Source organism: Mus caroli, unplaced genomic scaffold (assembly GCF_978045245.1).
Source record: "Mus caroli unplaced genomic scaffold, Mus_caroli_1 scaffold_4, whole genome shotgun sequence".
NCBI classification, from domain to species: Eukaryota; Metazoa; Chordata; class Mammalia; order Rodentia; family Muridae; genus Mus; species Mus caroli.
Genome location: NW_028227259.1, coordinates 139,745,484 through 139,767,604, shown reverse-complemented (window position 1 = coordinate 139,767,604; position 22,121 = coordinate 139,745,484). Strand labels below are relative to the sequence as shown.

The 22,121-nt window shown below is 49.4% G+C and overlaps 1 protein-coding gene across 2 annotated transcripts in view; it reads left to right on the top strand.

The window, feature by feature from the left end:
- Positions 1 to 1,652: 1,652 nt before the first annotated feature.
- Positions 1,653 to 22,121, top strand: part of Hip1 (huntingtin interacting protein 1) — a 141,508-nt gene continuing 121,039 nt past the window's right edge. For both annotated transcript variants that reach the window (XM_085837270.1, XM_085837269.1), the window contains exon 1: positions 1,653 to 1,863. In XM_085837270.1, the coding sequence (XP_085693396.1) occupies positions 1,744 to 1,863 (120 nt within the window). In that variant the 5' untranslated portion in view covers positions 1,653 to 1,743. The remainder of the gene's footprint in view (positions 1,864 to 22,121) is intronic.

Sequence of the window (22,121 nt, the reverse complement as noted above, 5' to 3'; positions counted from 1 at the left end):
GCACATGGTGCGACACACCTGCAAACCGCATCTCTTTCATTGTGGGATGCTGGGGGGAGGGTGTCTGTGGGTCATCTGTATACAGGTATATGTCTGTAATCCTAGCATTCAAGAGGCTGAGGCAGGATTTCTGGGAGTTCAAGGCCAATCTCAACTTCTTATTAAAATATTATCTTTGTGCATGTAGGTGTGCATGTGTGTGCAGTACTGGCTGTCCTGGAACTCACTCTATAGACAAGGCTGGCCTTGAACTCAGAGATCCATCTGCCTCTTGAGTGCTGAGACTAAGGCTGTGGACCATCACCACCCGTCTTGAAACACTGTCTTTAAAGAGTCCCCCTGGTGTGACCACTCAGTGGGTAGGTTGCTACACTAAGCCTACCACTCAAGTCAGATCCTGGGGTCCACACAGTAGAAAACAGAATTTGATTTGCTTTCTGACCTCCACAGAGTGCTGCAGTATGAACACAGTCCCACACATACACACAGGTACAAAATGTGTGTAAAACGTTAAAGAAAAGGCAAGCCTAATGGCCCACGCCTATAATCCTAACAGTTGGATGGAAGAGGCAAGTAGGATCAGGGATTCAAGGGACTCAGAGACATAGTGAGTTTGAGATTGTCATTAATTAAAACATTGCCTAGTACAAGTGCCTAGTACTGGCTTCTATTGCATAGCTAGATGGATAGCACCATCAAATTGCTTAATGCTTAACGGTGCCACTAGTTCTGTTAGTGGAGAACCTGTTACTTTTTTCTTTGCTGAGGAGCACTTCCCAGTCTGTAGGTACTCCCAGAACAGGATGGGAGGAGTGGACCCTACCATAGTTGAACAAGGAGCATCTGTTGGGGTTTCTACCGAGGTAAGGTGAGAACGAAGCAAAGTATGGAAAGATCTGGGGAGATCCTCGCAGTCATAGGCCAGTATTTGGGGACCCTCCAGAACCGGCAAAAAGGAATGCACGGGGAGGAGACTCCGAGGACCACTAAGGCCGCCATCGCGGTACCACACTGACGCGGAGTTCCCCAGCAAGCCGGGTGAAAGCTGTGCAGCCATGCTTCCCTTGATCTGCCTTTCCGTCCCCTCGGGAAGTCGTGGCGCCGGCTGGACCGCAGCTCTTACTGCTCAGAAACCCGCAGCAGAGAAGAGCCCAGGAGGTGGCGCTTCGAAGTAGGGTGGAGTCAGCAAGGGCTGGGCTGTGGCAGCCAGGCCCCACCCACTAGCATGACGGACAAGCCTTCAGAGCAATCATAGTGCTCTTTTGGTCCTGGGGGGTGGGAACAAAGGATGTAGGGTGGAGCCAACAAGGAAAGGTTAGGGCAGCCCATCGAGCCAGCCTGTTGACAGATAAGTCTTCAGACCAATGACAGTGCATTTAGAGGCCTGGAAGGCGGTGCATCGATTATGGGGCGGAGCCTAGGGGGCAGGTTAGGACAGCAGCCCACCAGGTCCTGCCCACTAATGATAATGGACAAACCTTCAGACCAGTCATAGCATGCGGACCGCCCTGAGGCGGGCAGCGGGTGAAGTGAGCGGAGCGCCTCCGAAGTGGGAAGAGGGATGTGGGGAAAAGCCTCTTGGAGAGATGGGGTGGGTTCTGAGGGAGATGGACAGCGCTGTCAACCAATGGAAGACGGAATCTGTCCCCGTTAGCGCCGGATCCCCGCGGGTAGGGAGGGGCGGGAGGCTCCGCGGGGATCCCGGGGCGGCCGAGGGCCCCTGACTCTGTTCACCCAGACAACATGGACCGAATGGCCAGCTCCATGAAGCAGGTACCCAACCCGCTGCCCAAAGTGTTGAGCCGCCGCGGAGTTGGTGCTGGGATGGAGGCTGCGGAGCGCGAGAGCTTCGAGCGGACTCAGGTGAGATTCGAGAACCCTGGGGCATCTCTGGTGCTCTTGGAGTGATGCAGGGTGCAAGAGAGGCTTGGAAGGGAGTGGGATTTGCAGACTCGGGAAGGAATTAGGCAAGGTGGCTGCGATCGTAATCATTTTGGGTTGGGGAACTAGGCGGGTCCCAGGGAGGTCCGGGATCTACCTGGGCATCTCTACTGGCATGGGGGTCGGGGTGCACTCTGGGGAACTGCAGATTCCTGCGGCTGAGGGGACGGCCTCATCGAGCACCATCAGGGGTCACAAGGGAGTTGAAAGGGGACTGACGGAAGGGTGCTCCTGGGTAGGGGAAGCACTTGGAAGTCACTTGGTTTTTGCAAGTGTGGGAACACCAAGGTGGGGGTGTGAAGGGTGGCTCTGGTCGCCTTACTTTAGTATTGACTCTCCCTCCACTTCCCAGCATCTCGCTCAACGGTGCCTCTAACTTGGCTCTCAGCAGCCCCAGCTGTTGGCCTCAGAGGCTGGGCCAAAGGGGTCTGAGTGATGGGAAGGACCGTAAGAAATGTGAAGTGTGGTCCAATTTGGAAAATGGCCCGGGGGTTTGGAGGAATGGGGACGCGCAGCCTGGGTTAGGAATTGAGGCGCTTGGATTGTCAGAGCTTTGCGTGCCGGCATAAGCTGTCCAGTGATACTCAAGACTCCTGATTTGAGGTTTTGCTTTCACCCTCCAAAATATGCCTGATAGCTAATGAGCAGACTGCCTGCCTTATTTGTCTGGTCTGACGAGGGCAGATGGCCAAAATTCCACCGCGGTTATCAACAAAAAGCCACTATCCAGTTTTACCTCAGGCTTTTATGCATGCTGTATTGATCAGACCGAATCAAGTTGTGAGGCTCGGGGTGTGTAGTCATCAGTTCATCTGTATGTAAAATCTGTTTCTGAGAGTACAACTCTTCCGATCCCACTGCGGATGCCGGGCCGGTAGATTTCTTCTACTCTGGCTCTCCGAGTTCTACTTTGAAGATCCGAGTTGACTTCAGCCAGAGGCAGGTCCCCTGTCGTGTTCTGTGAGTAGGAAAGATGGAAGAGATAGGGAGGGCCTGTGTGTTCTATAAATGGACCTTGCTCGGAAGAAAGCCTTTTCACCCCAGGGGACTTTAAACCACCTCTTGTTTCTGAGACCCCTGGGTCCACTTCTTGTGTCTGAGGGGGGAAATGGGGTAATTGTACCCTGGGAGGGGAAAGAGAGACCACCTTCCACTGTCTATAGAGTTTGGAGCTTTTTAAATTTCTCAGATCTTTTGAACCTTGGGCGTTGTTGCCAAAAAAAAGAAAAAAAGAAAAAAAAAGTTTTCATATCCCCCCCCCCAAACCGCTTTTATTTTTAAACTGAAAGAAGAAAATAAACTGGAGCTATTTTATAGCATCCAACTTAAAACTGAGGCAATAAGTTAGACATAAAAGTTTGAGCTTACGGCCAGAGGAGGTAGCTAAGGGGTAAAGGCTCCTGCCAACTAGTCTGGCCATCTAAGTTTCATCCCAGGAAGGGAACCAACTGGTCCATGTTGCCCTCTGACCTCCATACTCAAGCCGTGCCATGAACACCCCTCCATACACATACACCCAAAATCACTTTTAAAATTTTTTTGTTTTGTTTTGTTTTTAGTTTGAACTTAATATAGTGACAGAAATGAGGCATTTGAATGTTTCCAGCCATAAGTAACATTTTTCCTAGTTGCCCAACAGGAAGACTGGTAGGCAGTGTCTAGTTTTACCTTCTGTAGAACACTTGTTATGAGCCAGGTGTGTGTGTGTGTGTGTGTGTGTGTGTGAGGGTGTGATATTCTGAGATATTTTATAGCAGAGCTTTTCAGTTGTGGAAGTCTCCCCCCAGCCCCCTTTTTTTCTTTTTGGTTTTTCAAGACAGGGTTTTTCTAAGTAACAGCTCTGGCTGTCCTGGAACTCACTTTATAGACCAGGCTGGCCTCAGACTCACAGAGGTCCCTCTGCCTCCTGAGTGCTGAGTTTTTGTTGTTGTTGTTGTTAATTTGTTTGTTTTGTCGCTGTTTTGTTTTATTTGAGTGAGAATCTTATTATGTTGCTCAGGCTGGCCTGGAACTCAGCTGTGTAGACCAGGCTGGCCCTCAAACTTTCATTGGGAGACAGAGGCAGGAGGACCCTTGCAAGGCAGTGTGGTCTAAGTAGCAGTTCCAGGCAAACTGTGGCTATACATAGTGAGACTCTTATCTCAATCAGAATTTCAATAACCCAAAAGTTAAAACAAACAAACAAACAAAAACATTGGTGTCTTCAGAGACTAAGAGAATCACTGTGGGTTTTATAATAATTGTAGCTAACTACTATGTTTGGAGGTCCTCTAAGTACAGTCCTTGATTTGGTATCTTTAATCTTCTCAAGAGCTGATGGAGTGGTTATCAACCCCATTTTGCTTAGAGGAAATTGAGGCCTACAGAGCGAGGTTAAATAACTTGCAGGGTAACACAGTTGGAAGTGGTCCCAACCTTTAACCACATCCCAGCTACCTCTGAGTCCTGAGCATCCCCGGAAGATAACTGAGTTCTCTTCAGTTCCTTTTGCCTTGAGACAGAGTCTCCTGCAGTTCTGCTGATCTCAGACTAGCTATGAAGACAAAGATGATCTCAAACCCCTGATCCTCCTGCATCCACCCCGAGTGCTGGGGCTGGCTATAGGCAGCGCTGGGGATGGAAACCACAGCTTCATGCATGCTAGGCAAGCGCTCTCCCAGCCGAGCCCCATCACCAGCCTACAGGAGACATCTCAGTTTGGGGGCCAAGCACTGGGTGATGTGCTTTGCTGTATGGAACCATGTGCCCTCAGGCAGACAGTCTGACTTTCCTAAGCCTCAGTTTCCCAGCTGTAAACTAAAGATAACACAGGGCTGGGAAGGTGGCTCAGTGATTACACTTGGTGCACAAGCTTGAGGACCTGAGTTCACATCTCCTGAACCCACATTAAAACAAAACAAAACAAAACAAAACAAAACAAAACAAAACAGGTGTAGCTCCTGTTTTAGCCAAATCAGTAAGATTCAAGGTCAGTGAACTGTCTCAAAAAAAAAAAAAAAAAGTGGAAAGAATTAGAGGAAAACACCCAGTGTAGACCTCTGGCCTTTACATGTGTCACATGTGTGCATCTGTGCACATCAGTGTACAACATATATATATATATATATATATAATACATATATAACATAATAGGGGCTGGAGAGATGGCTCAGTGGTTAAGAGCACTGACTGCTCTTCTAGAGGTCATGAGTTCAATTCCCAGCAACCACAAGGTGGCTCACAACAGCTATAGTGTACTCATATACATTAAATAAATAAACAAACATATAGTATTTAAGCTTGCAGTGTATGTAGGGGTGTTCATGCCACTGCGCAAGTATGGAGGTCTGTCTCAGGGTTTTACTGCTGTGAGAGTGAACCAAGACCATGACCAAGGCAAGTCTTATAAGGACAACATTTAATTGGGGCCGGCCTACAGGTCAGAGGTTCAGTCCATTATCATCAAGGTGGGAGCATGGCAGCATCCAGGCAGGCTGAGCTGAGAGTTCTCCATCTTCATCTGAAGGGTGCTAGTGGAAGACTGACTTCCTGGCAGCTAGGTTGAGGGTCTTAAATCCCACGCCCACAGTGACACACCTACTCCAACAAGGCCACACCTTCTCATAGTGCCACTCCCTGGGCCATGCATATACAAACTATAACGAGGTCCGAGGGCAGCTTGGTATGGAATGCACTAAATGATAAGCATGAAGGCATTTTGCAAACTATGGGCCACTACTGTGGCGTTTTCTGTGTGGCAAGAGTGAGCAGTCTGTCCTAAGCTCTCAGCACTGTTTTCAGAACGTCACATGGCCACTGTCCCTTCCAGAACAGGAACCACGGAGCAGCCAAAGCTCTACCCCACCATCACCTCGCGTTGCCCTTTTAACTCAGCACAAGCATCAGTTGGGTGTTAGGGACGAGAATAGCAGTTTAGTTTTTGACCTTATACTTGTTTTCAATTTTGCTTGCTGAGTCGATTCTGTATTTACTAGGACTTAGTGTGTAAGGAGGGAAAGGGCCTGGGAAGATGGCTCAGTGATTGCTGTACAAGTGCGAGGACCTGAGTTCAAATCCCTAGACCCCATGTAAAGCTGAGCATGGGAGCAGGCGCCTGTAACCCCAGTGCTCTTTACAGCGAGACGGAGTCACAGGCCAGCTAGCCTGGGGCGTGTCCTGAAACAAAACAAAACAAAACAAAACAAAACAAAACAAAACAAAAAAAACGAGAGAGCTTGTCTCAAAGAGGTGGACGTTGACCGGCACTTGAGGTGATTTTATGACCTCCACCATGCATGCAGTAGCATGGCATGCATACACACTCCTACACTGGCACACACACACACACACACACACACTGGAGAGAGGGAAGCTTCTGCATTGCCCACACGTTGTCTGTGGATGGCTAAGGATGGTAACAGTTGTTTCCTCAGCTACAGCAAGAGTCCAAGTCGTGTAAAAGCAAAACCTTTGCAAAAAGGCTTCCCATCCCCTCGTCCCTTCTGTCTGCTTTGTTTTGCTTTGCTTCTGAGACAAAGTCTTACGTAAACCAGTCTGGACTTAAACTGGATAGATGGAGGAGGCTGACCTTGAACTCTTGGCCCTCTGGCCTACACTTCCCAAACACTGGGACGGCCGACATGCTCTGTCATGCCTGGCTAGGCTTCACGTGTGCAAGGCAAGCACACTCTAGCCAGATTGCATCCCGGCCTTTGCTTTAGTTTCAAGTTTAGGGCTGGAGATTTGGTGGTTAAGAGCACTTCCTGCTCTTCCACAGAACCTGAGTTTGGTCCCCAGCACCCACGTCAAGTGGCCTCACAACCACCTATAGCTGTAATCCCAGGAACCACATGCATGCATGCACACATGCATAAACACACACACACAGAGAAATAAAATAAACCGTAAATTTTAGTTTGTGACAGTGTCTCACTAAATCACTGCTGCTGGCCTGGTCCTTGCTGTATAGCCCCAAGCTGGCCTCAAGTTTGTAATTCTCCTGCCTCGGTCTCCCAAGTAACTGTCTTGTCTTACTTCATCAGCTGACAATCCTCTAGTGGTGTTCTATTTTATTTGTTTGCTTTTAGGTCAGGGTCTTATGTAGCCCAGGCTGTCCTTGAAGTCTCTATGTAGCCAAGGATGACCTTGGACTCCTAATCCTCCTGCCTCCACTTCTCTGGGCTAGCATCATAGCTGTGTGCTCTATCCCATGTGACTTTAGTATCATTTTTCCAACAACAATGAAAAATTTGTATAATTACCATAAATATATGATTAAAATATTTTTAAATTAAAACTTATTATTGTGTGTGTGTACATGTGCTCTCCATGCATGCACAAGGGACATCAGACAGGGTCTCTCACTGAACCTGAGCTATGCTGCAAGCTCCTAGCCTCCTGTCTGCCAGCCATTCCCAGCATTGGGGCTGCAGGTATATGTGGCCATGCCTGACATTGTTTTAAACATGGGTACTGGGATTCGAACTTAGATCCTCGTGCTTTTGCAGGAGTGTTCTTACCCAGTGAGCTGTCTCCCAGCCATATGCCGTGTGTGTGTGTGTGTGTGTGTGTGTGTGTATGTGTGTGTGTATGTGTGTGTGTACGTGTGTGTATGTGTGTGTATATGTGTGTATGTGTGTGTATATGTGTGTATGTGTGTGTGTATGTATGTGTGTGTGTGTGTGTGTTTAGGATCCAAAAGGCAGTTCTCTTCTTCCCAAAAGCTACCGTGACATTGGGGAGAATTCAGCTCACTGTAGAGAGTTTCGGGGCAAGCACAAGGAGCTGGTGCAGCCGACCGACCGAGGGGGTTGGGGGAAGCTGCTGTAATGAATGATACCTGGTTTGGGAAGTGCTTTACCGCATCTAAGAGTGATGATGAATGACTCCAGCCTTCAGAGTTTGTCAGCTCAGTCATCCAGTGAGTGAGTGAAAGGGGGAAGATTCAAAGCCAGGACATCAGGCTCCCCATGTTAGGCCCAGCCCGCCATGATGCTCTCCGGTCGGCCACGAGGATACTTCTAGAAGGAGCTGGGGAAGGGGGAGGTTACCAGTCAGATGAGGAAAATAGCTTGACCCCAATTTTTATTTAGCCTTGTTTGTTTGTTGTTTGTTTTGTGTGTCTGTCTGTGTGTGTTGCATGTAGAGGTCAGAGGACAACTTGGTTCTGGCCTCCCACAGTGGGCCCTGGTGGTCAAACTGAGGTTGTCGATCTTATAAGACAGGGTCGCACTATATAGATCTCTTTGAATATATGATCCTCCTGCCTCTGCCACTGGCATGCTGGGATTAAAGTATACCCACCATGTTTGACCCCCTGGCTATATTTCCTTAGCCAAAAAAAACCTTTCCTCTGTGGGCTGTTTATTCTTTTAATATTATTTTGGGGAGCACATACCATGGAGTGAACGAAGTGATCAAGTGAACGAGTAAGATCAAGATTAGCCCGGGAGGAGCTGTGAATCAGCAGAGGGGAGGGACTCTGTGTGGTCAGAGGAACAAATGAGCAGGCTTTTAAGGGTGTTAAAACCAAAGGCTCAAGGTGGGTGGGGGTGGGTGGAGTAGGGGGGGTGGGGGGCAGACCGTGAGGGGGAGGCTGAAAGTGTAGCTCAGCTCAGTCGTAAAGCACTTGATCAGAACAACCCAGTGAGGGGCTTGTGGGTGTGACTCACGGGTCCAGGAGGGTCCAGTCCATCAAAGGTGTGTGTGTGGGGGAGGGGGGACAGCAGCAGGAGCAGGAGGCAGAGGCGGGGGGGTGGCTGGTCACGTGGCTGGTCACGTGGCATCCACAGTCAGGAAGCAGAGAGAGATGGATGCTGGTGCTCAGCTCGCTTCTCCTTTTATTATTCAGTGCAGGGCCCCAAGCCCATAGGACAGTACAGCTTTACTAAAAGCCTGCATTTAGGATGGATCTGCCCTCCCCCAGTCTAGATGCCCGCTTATAGACATGCTCACAGATTCTGTCCCAGGTGATTGTAGGCCCTACCTGTTGATTGCGTCAGCCATCTTTGATCCTGCCTGACTCCTGCTTGCTTTTTTATCCCTTCCTCCCCCTAACCTTTGGGGTCCCCACAATGCTGACCTCACCCCACTTCCCTTTTACACCTGTCCACTTCCTCGGCTCTTACCTCAACAGTTTCTGGTCTTACCACCATGACTCACCGCCCCACATCCTCTTCCTGACTTCCTGTCCTGTGGACTGCCTCTCAGGACATCTGCACCCCCTTCCATGCCCTGGGGCCCAGCCATTGGTCCCCCTGTGTCCCAGGCCCCGCCTCTTTCCTTCCTCTTGAGCATACATACTCATTGTGTTCTGTGTCCACGTTGTGACGTTCCTATGGCCCGTTCTCCTTAGTTCCTCATAGTGCCTGCCCTCTAGACCGTTTTCTTTCTTTCTTTCTTTTTTTTTTTTTTTTTTTGGTTTTTCGAGACAGGGTTTCTCTGTGTAGCCCTGGCTGTCCTGGAACTCACTTTGTAGACCAGGCTGGCCTCGAACTCAGAAATCCGCCTGCCTCTGCCTCCCTCCGTTTTCTTTCTTTTTCTCCCTTCCTTTCTCCTCTCCTTTTCCTTCCTTCCTTCTTCTCTCCCTCCCTCCCTTTCTCCTTCCCCTCCCTCCCTCCCTCCTCTTCCTCTTCCTCCTCCTCGTCCTCCTTCTCTCTCTCTCTCTCTCTCTCTCTCTCTCTCTCTCTTCCTTTTGTAACAGGATTTCTCTGTGTAGACATGGCTATCCTGGATCTCACTCTGAAGACCAGGCTGGCCTGGAACTCAGAGGTCTTCCTACCTTTGCCTCCTGAGTGCTGGGATTAAATGTATGCACTATCATCTAGATTTCCTTTTTCTTTCTTTGCCAGTCCCTTTTTTCAAGAACTTTTGTTAGGAGCTGAAACTATAGCTCAGCTGGTAGAGTGCTTGCCTAGGACAAGGCCCTGGATTCTATCTCCAGCATCGCATAAACCAGGCCTGTTGGTGTGTGTCTGCCATCCTAGAACTCAGGAGATAAAGGCAGAAGGATCAGGAGGAGATCAAGGAAGTGGGTGGAGAGATGGCTTAGTGGCTCAGAGTGCACACAGCTCTTGCAGATGCTCTGAGTTCAGTTTCCAGCAGCCACAGCAGGCAGTTCACAACCACCTGTAACTCCAGCTTCAGTGGATTGGACAACCTCTTAGGTCTTCTATGGGCATGCATGTACCCCACACATTCCATACAGATAATCAAAACTAATAAATCAGGCTGGAGAGATGGCTTAGTGGTTAAGTATGCTTGAAACTATTAAAGAGGACATAGGTTCAAATTCCAGCACTCACATTAGGGGACTTACAGGTACCTGTAACTCCAGTTCCAGGGAATCCAACACTCTATTCGGGCTTCTGCAGGCACAGGCACATATGTAGTACACATTTATACACTCAGGAATGAATCTTCAAAAAAGAAAAAAAAAAAGCCAGGTAAGATGGCGTACACCCTTAATCCTATCACTGAGAAGGCAGAGGAAGGTGGATCTCTTTGAGTTTGACACCAGTCTGGTCTACATATGGTATTCCAGGCAAGCTGAGGCTACACAGTTAGACTTTATCTCAAAAACCAAACACTTTCAAGGTAATCCCCAGATTCTGTGTGATCTGGTGCCACCAGTGTCCCTGATCCTTGCCCTTGTATAAGCCAAACATGCACCAGGTATCTATCCCTTGTGGTCTGGTTGTACTTGGGTCATTTACTCCAGTGACTCTGAACTGCAGGGCTGTAGTATATCATCACACTTATGCAAGCACAGATCTTGGCTTCCTGTGTTGATAATTCCCTCTTGGAGATGGCTGTGAGTCTCATTGTCCATTGGGGGACCCTTGTAGAAGGTAGGTGCTGGTGTGGCTATTGGCCAGACATAAACAAGGGAAGCAAAGACAAGAGAAGTGATGGTTTGTATCTGTATTCCCAGGTACTCAGGAAGGTAAGGCAGGAGGATTGAATGAAGCCAGGAGTTCATGGCCAGCATGGGCAACATATCAAGACTCTGTCTAAAAATAAAAGAAAAGAAAAGAAAAGAAAAGAAAAGAAAAGAAAAGAAAAGAAAAGAAAAAACCAAAACCAAGTATGCTGTTCTCATTGCTGTGACAAAATCTGTGACAAGAGCAACTGAAGGCAGAAAGGGCTTTCTGTGGCTCATAGTTCAAAGGTGCAGCCCATCACAGCAGGGAAGGCATGGCAGGAGGCAGCTGTTACATTGTATCTACAGTCAACAAGCAGAGAGAGAGAGAGAGAGAGAGAGAGAGAGAGGTGGATGCTGGTGCCAGCTCACTGTCTCCTTTTATTATGCAGTCCGGAACCCCAGCCTAGGGAATGGTGCCGCCCACCTTAAGGCTGGGTCTCTGCTTCTGATCAGGTCAGTTCTCTGAAAGCACTGGCCTAGATGAGCCCACAGGTGTCTCCTAGGTGACTCTCAAGCTCTAGTGTGACCTGGCTGAGCTACTCTGCTTAGGTGATTATAAATATCCAGGTGACAATCGAGATTAACCTTGGGGAGCTGAAGAAATTGATTGCATTTGATGCTCTTAAGAGAGGACCAGAGTTTGGTCCCTAGCACACATCTTAGATTGCTCACAGCCTTCTATGACGCCAGCTCCAGGGGATCCAGCGACCTCTTCTGATGTCCTTGGGCATTGTACTTACACCTTGTTTACAGAGATGCACAAGTGTACACATAAAATCAAAATCAAAATCTTAAAAAATGATTTACCATTAGACCTGAGGCATACACTTCCAATCCCAGCTGCTCAGGGGACTGAGGCATGGAGTCAAGGGGTCCAGGCTAGCCTGGGCTACAAGAAGGACTCTGTGTCTAAGAACCAAACCAGCAACCACTAGGCTGATGGTCCGTCAATTATGTGCTTGTCCCACAAACATGAGAAACTGAGTTCAGTCTATTATAACCTTGTAAAAGGAATCTGATATACACACCTGTAATTCTAGTGCTTGGGTGAGAGGCAGAGAGAGACAGATCCCTGGTGCTTACTAGCCAGCCAGCCTAGTCTACTGTATAAGTTCCAGGCCAATTAGAGACCCTCCTCTCTGGGGGGTGGGGGTGGGGATTTAAGAAAAGGTGGGTGGTTCATGAGGGATAACACCTGAGGTTGTCTTTGGCTTTTCTATGCCTGCTCTCTCTCTCTCTCTCTCTCTCTCTCTCTCTCTCTCTCTCTCTCTCTCTCTCACACACACACACACACACACACGCACACACACACACGGGCACACACGGGCACACAGACACAAGAAAATGTATTCAAAATGTATAAAATTACCTAAGGCTATGCATATTATGTATGAAGCAACTAAAATTTGTGTTTAGATTCAACTCTTACCCCTGAGATATCTCAAATATCCAAAATATGAAAAACTTCAGAATCTGAAAGTGTTCTTGTCCTAAACAAAAATACCAGTTTACTTTTTTTCTAGTGCTGGAGGTGAAAAAAATGAGAACTTTGCACCCTACCACTGAGCCATGCCCCCCAGCCCCTCACTGGAGGATTCTAGGCAGGGGCTCTACCACTGAGCCACACCCCCAGCCCCTCACTGGGGGATTCTAGCAGGGGCTCTACCGCAGAGCCACGCCCCCAGCCCCTCACTGGAGGATTCTAGGCAGGGGCTCTACCGCAGAGCCACGCCCCCAGCCCCTCACTGGGGGATTCTAGCAGGGGCTCTACCGCAGAGCCACGCCCCCAGCCCCTCACTGGAGGATTCTAGCAGGGGCTCTACTGCAGAGCCACACTCCCGGGCATTCTGACCATTTGATTAATGGATCCCCCACATCTAGATAGCCTGAGCCAGCTCTTCTGAGAGTGTAAAAATCTAACTGCCCTAGTGTGCTGCTTGCAAAACAAGAGGCCGGAGGCCATCGCAGGAGGTCCTTCTTGCTCTCAAGTGCCTCGGCTTAGGAACCTGTCAGGAGGCTTCTACACTTAAAAGACACTCATTTCTTCTCATTTTTTTTCCCTTTCCTCCTCTTTTTTGGAGACAAAGCCTTATGTAGCCCAGGGTGGCCTCAGATTCCCAATCCTCCTACCTCTACCTCCTGACTTCTGAAATTACAGACATGTGTGGTGCTGGTCTTAATACACACACACACACACACACACACACATTATATATAATGTAAATGAGAAAAATGAGAACTTTGCACCCTACCACTGAGCCACGCCCCCAGCCCCTCCCTGAGGGATTCTAGCAGGGGCTCTACTGCAGAACCACACACATTATATATAATATGTGTGTGTGTGTGTGTGTGTGTGTCTGTCTGTCTGTCTGTCTGTACTCCAACAATAGTGCTTGTTTGGAGGTCAGAGGACAACTTATGGGAATCAGTTCTCTCCTCCCATCATGTGGGTCCTGAGGATCAAACCCAGGTTGTCAGGTTTGGCTGCAAGCACCTTTACCTGATGAGCCCTCTTGCTGGCCCTTAATTTACATATTTCTAGCAATCTCTAATATGCTCTGTTGGATGGTTCTCTGGGGAATAATGGCCAGGGATTAGAGCCATGGGATGCTAAGAACCCTGGGATTGCACCGTCAGAAGCAATGGGACTCAAAGAGCGGATCCCATGACCCTCTCAGGCACCCCCAAAGGTTCCTTGCTTGGCCAGTTTTCAAGACAACGATCAGGGCTGCATTGCGCACCCCAGTCATTGGCTTGCCTGTTCTACTCCCTGAGGTGCAATGTGGAAGAGTCGTGGGTGTGGCAGGAGTGGGCTGGTGGCCAGTCTGTCTGCCGCTGTTTCCAGAAGCTCTGATGGCCTGGAATATTGCCCACCTAGCCAAAGGGAGTTTGTCAGTTCCACCTCCCGACAGGGTGGAGGCTGCTTCCTGTTTTTCCTGCCCGGGCGGGCAGGGAGGAACCCTGTCCCAGCTCCGAGTCTGGAAGTGCAGTGTGATCCTAGTGAGGGGAGAGGGACCTGTGGTTGAGACCGAGGGAGAGAGAAGCATTTATTTCTTGGACGGACTCACAGCAGCTACCACTGCTAATACGTTGGTGAGACAGTTCAGGAAGCCAGGGTGTGCCATCCAGGCATCCAACGCCGCCTGTGATTCAGTGACTGCTAACACTGCATCCAAAGTCACATTTGCATTGAACCTCTTTTGGGCCACCGACTCAAAGATGCATCACATAATGCGTGCTTGTGATCATTTCCCCAGTATAGACATGGAAACTGGGCGAAGTTCAGTGATTTGCCTGAGAGAGCACAGGCAAGCCCTGAACCCGGCGAGGGTCTGATCATGGAGGTTATTATTTTATTTTGTTTGAGACCACATCTCACTTTCTACCCAGGTCGGCCTCCATCTTCCCATGTAGCTGAGGACCACCTCGAACTCCTTCTTGATCCTCCTGCCTCTGCTCCTTCAAGGGCAGGGACTACAGGTGGTCAACACCATGCCTGCCTTTACATTTTTTTAAAAAATTGATTTGCATATATGGAGGTGAAAGGGCAGTTCTTACCTTCCTTCATCTAGGTACTGGGATCTAGCTCAGATCATTAGGTGTGACAGCAAACTCCTTATACTGATACTTACACTCTCTGTACCTTCCCCCTCCCCATTTTAAAAATCTCCTTTTAACATGGAAGCCTAGTCTGTGGCTGATAACTAAACAAACAAAAAGCCAAACAACCCTAAACCAACCAACAACAATTAAAGCAGTACACAGATTTGATTTTTCCTGACGTACTCAGATACTTAAAATTCCTTCCAGAAAAAAAAAAAAGGCACATGTACACCCTCGTCAGGTGTGAGTTCGTCTAGGAGCTGTGGTGCAATGGTTAGTGCTGTCAACTTGACAGCCTCTAGAGTCACCTGGAGGAGAGGGGCCTTTGGGCACACCTGCGGAGATTATCTGGCTTAAAGTCAGCCTCTGAGAGTGACTTGGCTTCATTAACTGACATGGAAAGACCCACGGTAACTGTGGGCAGAACCCTTCCCTCGGCAGGGGATCCTGGACTAGATGAACTGGAGACAGGGAACTGAGCGGCAGCGTGTGCACGTTAGCTCATCACTCCCTGCGACTGACTGTGCATACAGTGTGGATGTAAGTTCTCTCATCACTGTGCCATCCCTCTGTGATGAATCTGTGAGCCAGGATAAGCCTTCCTCCCTTGGGTTGTTTACTCAGAATGTTATCCCAGCACCAGGAAAGGGAACTGAGACTACTGATGTGTGCCCGAGTTCCAGCTACTCAGGAGGCGGAGGCAGGAATAGCTCTCAAACTCATGGGTTCAAGGCCAGTGGGGGCAGTGTAATGGGGATGGGAGGGGGTGGACCATGAAAAGGTACAGGGAAACTTTTGGGAATCCATTCTCTGCCTTCCCCATGTAGGTCCCAGGAACTGAGTCTGGGTCGTCAGGATTCGCAGCAAGCACCTTTCCTCACTGAGCTACCTGGCCTGCCCCTCCCACCTTTTTCTTTGAGACAGGATCTCTGACTAGGTAGTTAATGAGCCCCATAAGACACCATCTGCAGTCTCTGCCTCCTCATTGCTGGGATTCCAAGCGTATACCGCTACCCTTGGCTCTTTTTTACATAGATTCTGGGGCTGAACTTAAATCCTCGTGCTTGCAAGACCAGGACTTTACTAACTGAGCTGCCTTCCCAGCCCTATCCTTGAATTCTGTATTAACCCAGGCTGCACTCTAACAAGCTTCGTAACCCTGGCGAAGGCTGGCGACCTTGAACTTTGATCCTTCCTCTGGCTTTCAGGTGCTGGAATCTCGGTGTGTACCACCAAACACAGCTGCGTTTGTGTTCTGACTGAACACATGGAAGATTGAAGCAACTGAAAGACAGCTGTTCTCAGGGGGAAGGCAGCTGTGTGTAGGGGCTTGCCCGTTGTCTGTCCACATGGGCTTTAAGTTGTGTCTCAAACTCAGCCTCCCCAAAAGCATTCCCAAAGGCATCCCGGAACATGAGCAAGCGGTTGACCTATGAGTCACCTACCTGCCTGCTGCTCCCCAGTACTGCCATCGCTGGTAGCCAGCAAGTAGAGACCGTCATTAATCCACACGTTGCCTGCGGTCTCTGGCTTCTGTTTATTCCTGTTTTCTGTCTACCTTCCATAGATGCCAAGGATCTGCAAGTTTCTTCTTTAGCTTTTTAGTGTGGTGGCCAGGCACTTAGCAGAGGGCTTTAACCAGTTTAGCACCAGTGCCGATGAGATGTAGACTGATCAGGTGGGTGGTGGAGTTTTCAAAAGGAGGAGACAAGACTACCGATGTGTCTAAAGAAAATGCAAGGTCTGGGGACGGACTCACACAGCATGGTCGGCAGGCATAGCTCTTACCCCCGAGGGGAACACGGATTGCAAAGGACGGTGCTGTGGAGGGACCGTGGGCGAGCCTCCCGGAGCATCTGGGAGACAACACCTGGAAATCTACACACAGTGGCTTTGTTACAGGGCTGCTTTGAGTTTTGGAGCTTTCTATTCATTTGTGTTTTTAGTTTACTTTCCATAGATGCCAAGGACTCGTTAGTTTCATGTTTATCTTTTTTAGTGTGGTGGCCCAGCACTTAGCAGAGATGCTTGGACCACATAAACAACAGCATTGGTGAAGTGTATCTTCCAGACAAACCCTCAGGGGCATCTGACCTACCTTCCTTCCTTCCTTCCTTCCTTCCTTCCTTCCTTCCTTCGTTTCTTTCTCTTCTTCCTTTCTTGCCTTACTTTCTGTCCTTCCTTCCTTTCTTATTATTACATTTATTTATTCATCTTTTTAAAAAGTTTTATTTATTTTTATGTAAGTGTGTGTGTGTGTGTGTGTGTGTGTGCAGGTGCCTGAGGAGTCCAGAAAGTAGAGAGCAGATCTCTTGGATTGAGCTGGGGTTACAGGCAGGTGTAAGGCTCTAGATGTGGGTGCTGGGAACCGAACTCCAGTCCTTTGCAAGAGCAGTACATACACTCTTACTGAGTGCCAGGGTGTGTGTGTAGACATCAGCAGACAACGTTTAGGAGTCAGTTCTCCCTTTTCACCACGTGGGTCCCAAGGATCAAACTCAGATCGTCAGGCTTGGCAGCAAGCACCTTTACCCCCTGAACCATCTTGCCAGCCCACAGTGTGCTAGTTTCTGTTTGAGCCGTTTCCCAGCCCCAAGGCCATGCTTGACTGAAATCATGTGCCATGCACTTTTGGTAGCCTTTGGGTGTGTCTTAACTGGGGCAATAGTAGGATATTGTTATTACCATGCATGGGAGGGGGGAGCAGTATGGGCATATGCATGCCAAGGACATGGAGGTCTGAGGGCTATTTTTAGGCATTGGTTCTCTCCTTCCACTGTGGGTCCTGAGGACTGAACTCAGCTTGTCAGGTTTTCACAGGAAGTACTTTTACCCTCTGAGTCATCTTGTCCACCCTGGGGCCATAGTCTTGTTGTTCCTGAGCTGGTATTCAGTGATGTATGCATGCCAGCCAAGTGTTCTGTGCTGAGCCATTTTCTTATTTCTCAAAACAAAAAGTAAAAAGAGGCTGCGGAGTGTGGCCTGTTAGTAGAGTTAGAGCCTAGAATCCCCCAGTGAGGGAATTAGTGGTAGAGGACTTGCTTCAAATAACCTGGAAAGAAGCTTGGTGGTAGAGCCCCTGCCTAGAATCCCCCAGGGAGGTGCTGGGGGCGTGGCTCAGTGGTAGAGCCCCTGCCTAGAATCCCCCAGGGAGGGGCTAGGGGCGTGGCTCAGTGGTAGAGCACCTGCCTAGAATCCCCCAGGGAGGGGCTGGGGTGTGGTCCAATGGTAGAACATTTGTTTAGAATCTCCCAGAGAGAGGGGGTGAAGGAATGGCTTAGAGGTAGAATATTTTTCTAACACACACAAAGAGAGAGAGAGAGAGAGAGAGAGAGAGAGAGAGAGAGAGAGAGGAATAGCATCTTATAATCTTATATTTTTCAAGAGAGCCCAGTGCAATCACCCCCATCTACAGGCAAAGAACCTTCCCTAAGTTTGTAAGCACAAGGGAGAGTCTGTCCACCTGCAGATTTCACGTCTTAGAATATTTGCATATGCATAACATTAAGCATGTACATGTCTCAACATTGTAGGGCTGAGATCTAGGTCTAAACATGAAGTTCCTTGGGTTTTCCTGTGCATCTAATGCACAGCACTAGAGGGCAGCATTCATGGGCAAGGACCAAATGAAGGCTTCTAGTGTACCAAGGGTTGCCCTTGGTAACAGCATCTTGGACCCCAGGTCCTCTGGCCTAGGAGGACTACAAGGAGGTGGACTGGTCCTGAGTTTGGAAGCAGATTCTTCCATGTCTCTAGTAAGGAGGACACCTCGATTTTTAGCTCACTGGAAGCTGTATTGGCCTTCTAATTTGCAGAACTATGAGACTGGAAGTAGGTGCTATTGCTATGGCCCATTGTCTGAGTTCTCCAGAGGTTTACGGAAGAAGATCGTGACTCTGAGGCCAGAGCTACATAGTAAGAGGTTCTGTCAAAACAAAACAAAACAAAACAAAACAAAACAAAACAAAACAAAACAAAAACCACCTCACTAACTGGGGGCTGGACAGATGGCTCAGTGGTTAAGAGCACTGGTTGCTTTGCTAGAGGTCCTGAGTTCAGTTTCCAGCAACCACATGGGCAGCTCATGAGCATCTATAAAGGAATCTGATGCCCTCTTCTGGCTTTCAGGTGTACATGGAGACAGAGCACTCATATACATTAAATAAATAAATCTTTTAAAAATCGCTAACTAGGATGGGAAGGTGGCTCAGTAGGTAATGCACATTGCCAAGGACAGGACCTGAGTCAGAGATGCTCAGACCCACATACACCAGGACCACAGCAGGTATCTGATCCTAGATGTCTCACAGGGAGTTGGGAGGTGAAGACAGGAGATTCTCCTAGGCTGGCTCACATGTCTTCTGGCCTCAGATGCACAGTGTGGTCCATGCACATCGCAGTCACACTTACAACACATACTAAGATTGAAAGAGAGAAAGAAAGAAAGAAAGAAAGAAAGAAAGAAAGAAAGAAAGAAAGAAAGGGAGGGAGGGAGGGAGGGAGGGAGAGAGGAAGAAAGAGAAAGGAAGAGAGAGAGGAAGAAAGAAAGAAAGAAAGAAAGAAAGAAAGAAAGAAAGAAAGAAAGAAAGAAAGAAAGAAAAAGACAGACAACTTAGCAATGTGTGTTTTATGGTACTGAGTTTGGGATGGAACATGAACAAGCCTGGGACAGCAAGAGGATCTGAGTTTAATTCCTGGGACCCACGCAGGAGAAAGAGAGCACTGACTACAGAACATTGTCCTCTACTGTCACACGGGCCCCCACCCAAATACACAAATCAATGTAATTCAGAAGGTGGGGGGAGGAGTGGGGTGGGACAAAGTTGATGGGTAAGCCATGCTCCAGACAACATCCTCAGCGCCTCCCAGCCTGACTTCACAGACAGACAAACCGCCTTGCTGGACCCCAGGGGACCTCTGCCTTTTGATGTGTGCTTTTGGTGGCTATAGATCAGACACTGGAATTCCACAGTTGGCACCCGTTCCCAGTTTATCCTGAAAGGACAATTCAACAGTCCGTTTAGAACTTTTTTTTTTTTTTTCTCTGCTGGGCCACCAAGTTCTTTGATACAATTCCAGGTTGGTGGAGGTCAGATCTAATTTACTGAACATTTAAAGAGGGAGAAAATGTTTTAATAAAGCTGTGCTTCTTTGAAAAGTGGGTGGGAAACTCCGAGAGGACAGCAAGCTCAGAGACAGGCAGCAGAGGAGGGGTCCAGGAGTGAGCCCCAGGCAGCAGAGGAGGGGTCCAGGAGTGAGCCCCAGGCAGCAGAGGAGGGGTCCAGGAGTGAGCCCCAGGCAGCAGAGGAGGGGTCCAGGAGTGAGCCCCAGGCAGCAGAGGAGGGGTCCAGGAGTGAGCCCCAGGCAGCAGAGGAGGGGTCCAGGAGTGAGCCCCAGGCAGCAGAGGAGGGGTCCAGGAGTGAGCCCCAGGCAGCAGAGGAGGGGTCCAGGAGTGAGCCCCAGGCAGCAGAGGAGGGGTCCAGGAGTGAGCCCCAGGCAGCAGAGGAGGGGTCCAGGAGTGAGCCCCAGGCAGCAGAGGAGGGGTCCAGGAGTGAGCCCCAGGCAGCAGAGGAGGGGTCCAGGAGTGAGCCCCAGGCAGCAGAGGAGGGGTCCAGGAGTGAGCCCCAGGCAGCAGAGGAGAGGTCCAGGAGTGAGCCCCAGGCAGCAGAGGAGGGGTCCAGGAGTGAGCCCCAGGCAGCAGAGGAGGGGTCCAGGAGTGAGCCCCAGGCAGCAGAGGAGGGGTCCAGGAGTGAGCCCCAGGCAGCAGAGGAGGGGTCCAGGAGTGAGCCCCAGGCAGCAGAGGAGGGGTCCAGGAGTGAGCCCCAGGCAGCAGAGGAGGGGTCCAGGAGTGAGCCCCAGGCAGCAGAGGAGGGGTCCAGGAGTGAGCCTTAGGGATCCTGCTGCGTCTGTGCTTACTCAGGCTTGTGCTGGAGATCTGGAAGGTTCTGCGTTCCTGGGCTTAACTACAGAGGAAGCACACACTTGTGGAACACTTAATTAAGACTGAGCCAGAGAGCTCCAGACCTGACCACACACTACTTGATCCCTGGAACCCGTGTTCCAGAGCATCGACACTGTGGAAGTTATCCTCTGATTTCCACACATACAACACAAACACGTACATATACACACCACGCACATGAATAACCATATACAAGCACCACATAAGCCACCACATACAACCACACACACAGCACACACACCAAATAAACAGCTACACACATACTACACATACTCACAGATATACCACACCACACACACACAAATAGCTATTCACATACCACTCCCCACACACACTACACAAACAGCCACACACAATACCACACACAATCACACATGCACACATACAATACAAATACTACACACCACACAAACAGCCACACACAAACACACACACACACCACATACACCATATCTGTCACATAAACAGCCACACACACCACACAAACAGACACACACACACCCCACATACACCATATATGCCACATACATAGCCACACACATACCACACACAACTACACACACACCCCACAGACACAACCACACCAAGCAACACACACACACACACACTTAGAAAAATGCATGCAAACTCCTATTCAGGACTCTTCAGAAGTTCTGAGGTCTTGGAGGACCAGGCGAGGCTGGAAGACCCATCAGGCGGGAAGATGTTAAGATGAGGGACAGATCTTGGAACAGAGAGAGCACAGCGATGCTGAGCTCAGAAGCAGTCAGCAGCACAGCTTACAGCATGAATGCCTGGTGAGCATCATGGTTGTATAGACCGTTCTGTGGTTGCGGAAGATGTCGGTTAATGTCGAAGGGAGCTGGGTGAAGTGCACCGGAGCCCTTCAGCAGCCCTTCTGAAGACCTAAGGGAATCTCAGACAAAAAAAAAAAAAAAAAAAAAAAAGAATGGCATGATGCTCACCAAATCCTCAGCAAGGGCTGAGCGAGCATGTGGTCCCTTTCTACCCCTGGGACAGCAGACAGACAGGGTGGAAGTGCCTCTGCTCTCCTCTCCTCCCCCCTCCTGTCTTTAGCAGGGTTTCACATGAGCTCAGGATGTCTTGGAACTCATGACCCTCCTGCCTCTACTTCCCAAATGCCAGAGTTACAGTTGGGTACCACTAAACCCACATCTCGTGATGCTGAGGACCAAGCTCGGGGCTTCGTGTGCTCTACCAGTGGAGCTACAGCCCCGGCCCCATTCTGTTCTTAATTTCTTTCTTCTTTTTATTGAGTCAGGGTCTCTATAGAGTCTAGGTTGGCCGCAAACTCAGAGATGCTCCTTCCTCGGGATCCCGAGTCCCCGGATTACAACTGAGCATCACCATGTGCAGCTTACAGTTTTCTTATTAGCCCCTCACAGTCACACAGAATGTGTGCTGACATCTGGGCTCTTTGAATGGACTAAACAGGAGTGGCCCCTGCAGTAGCCTGTGCTGGCTGTTGTCCCTGTCCCCTGGTACTGAAGCCTTCCCTCATGTCCCCAGTAGAAATGCTCCCACCCCCCACATTCCCATCACCTTCCACCTCTTCAGGGCTCTATGTAGGGATGGCCTCCCATGCCTTGTGCGCTTGTCTGCCTGTGATGTGGAGTTCTTTAGGTGACAGGCTTGTGCATATAGGACTGCTGAAGACATGTGTTTTGTTAAGGAATAACTGACTAAGCGGGA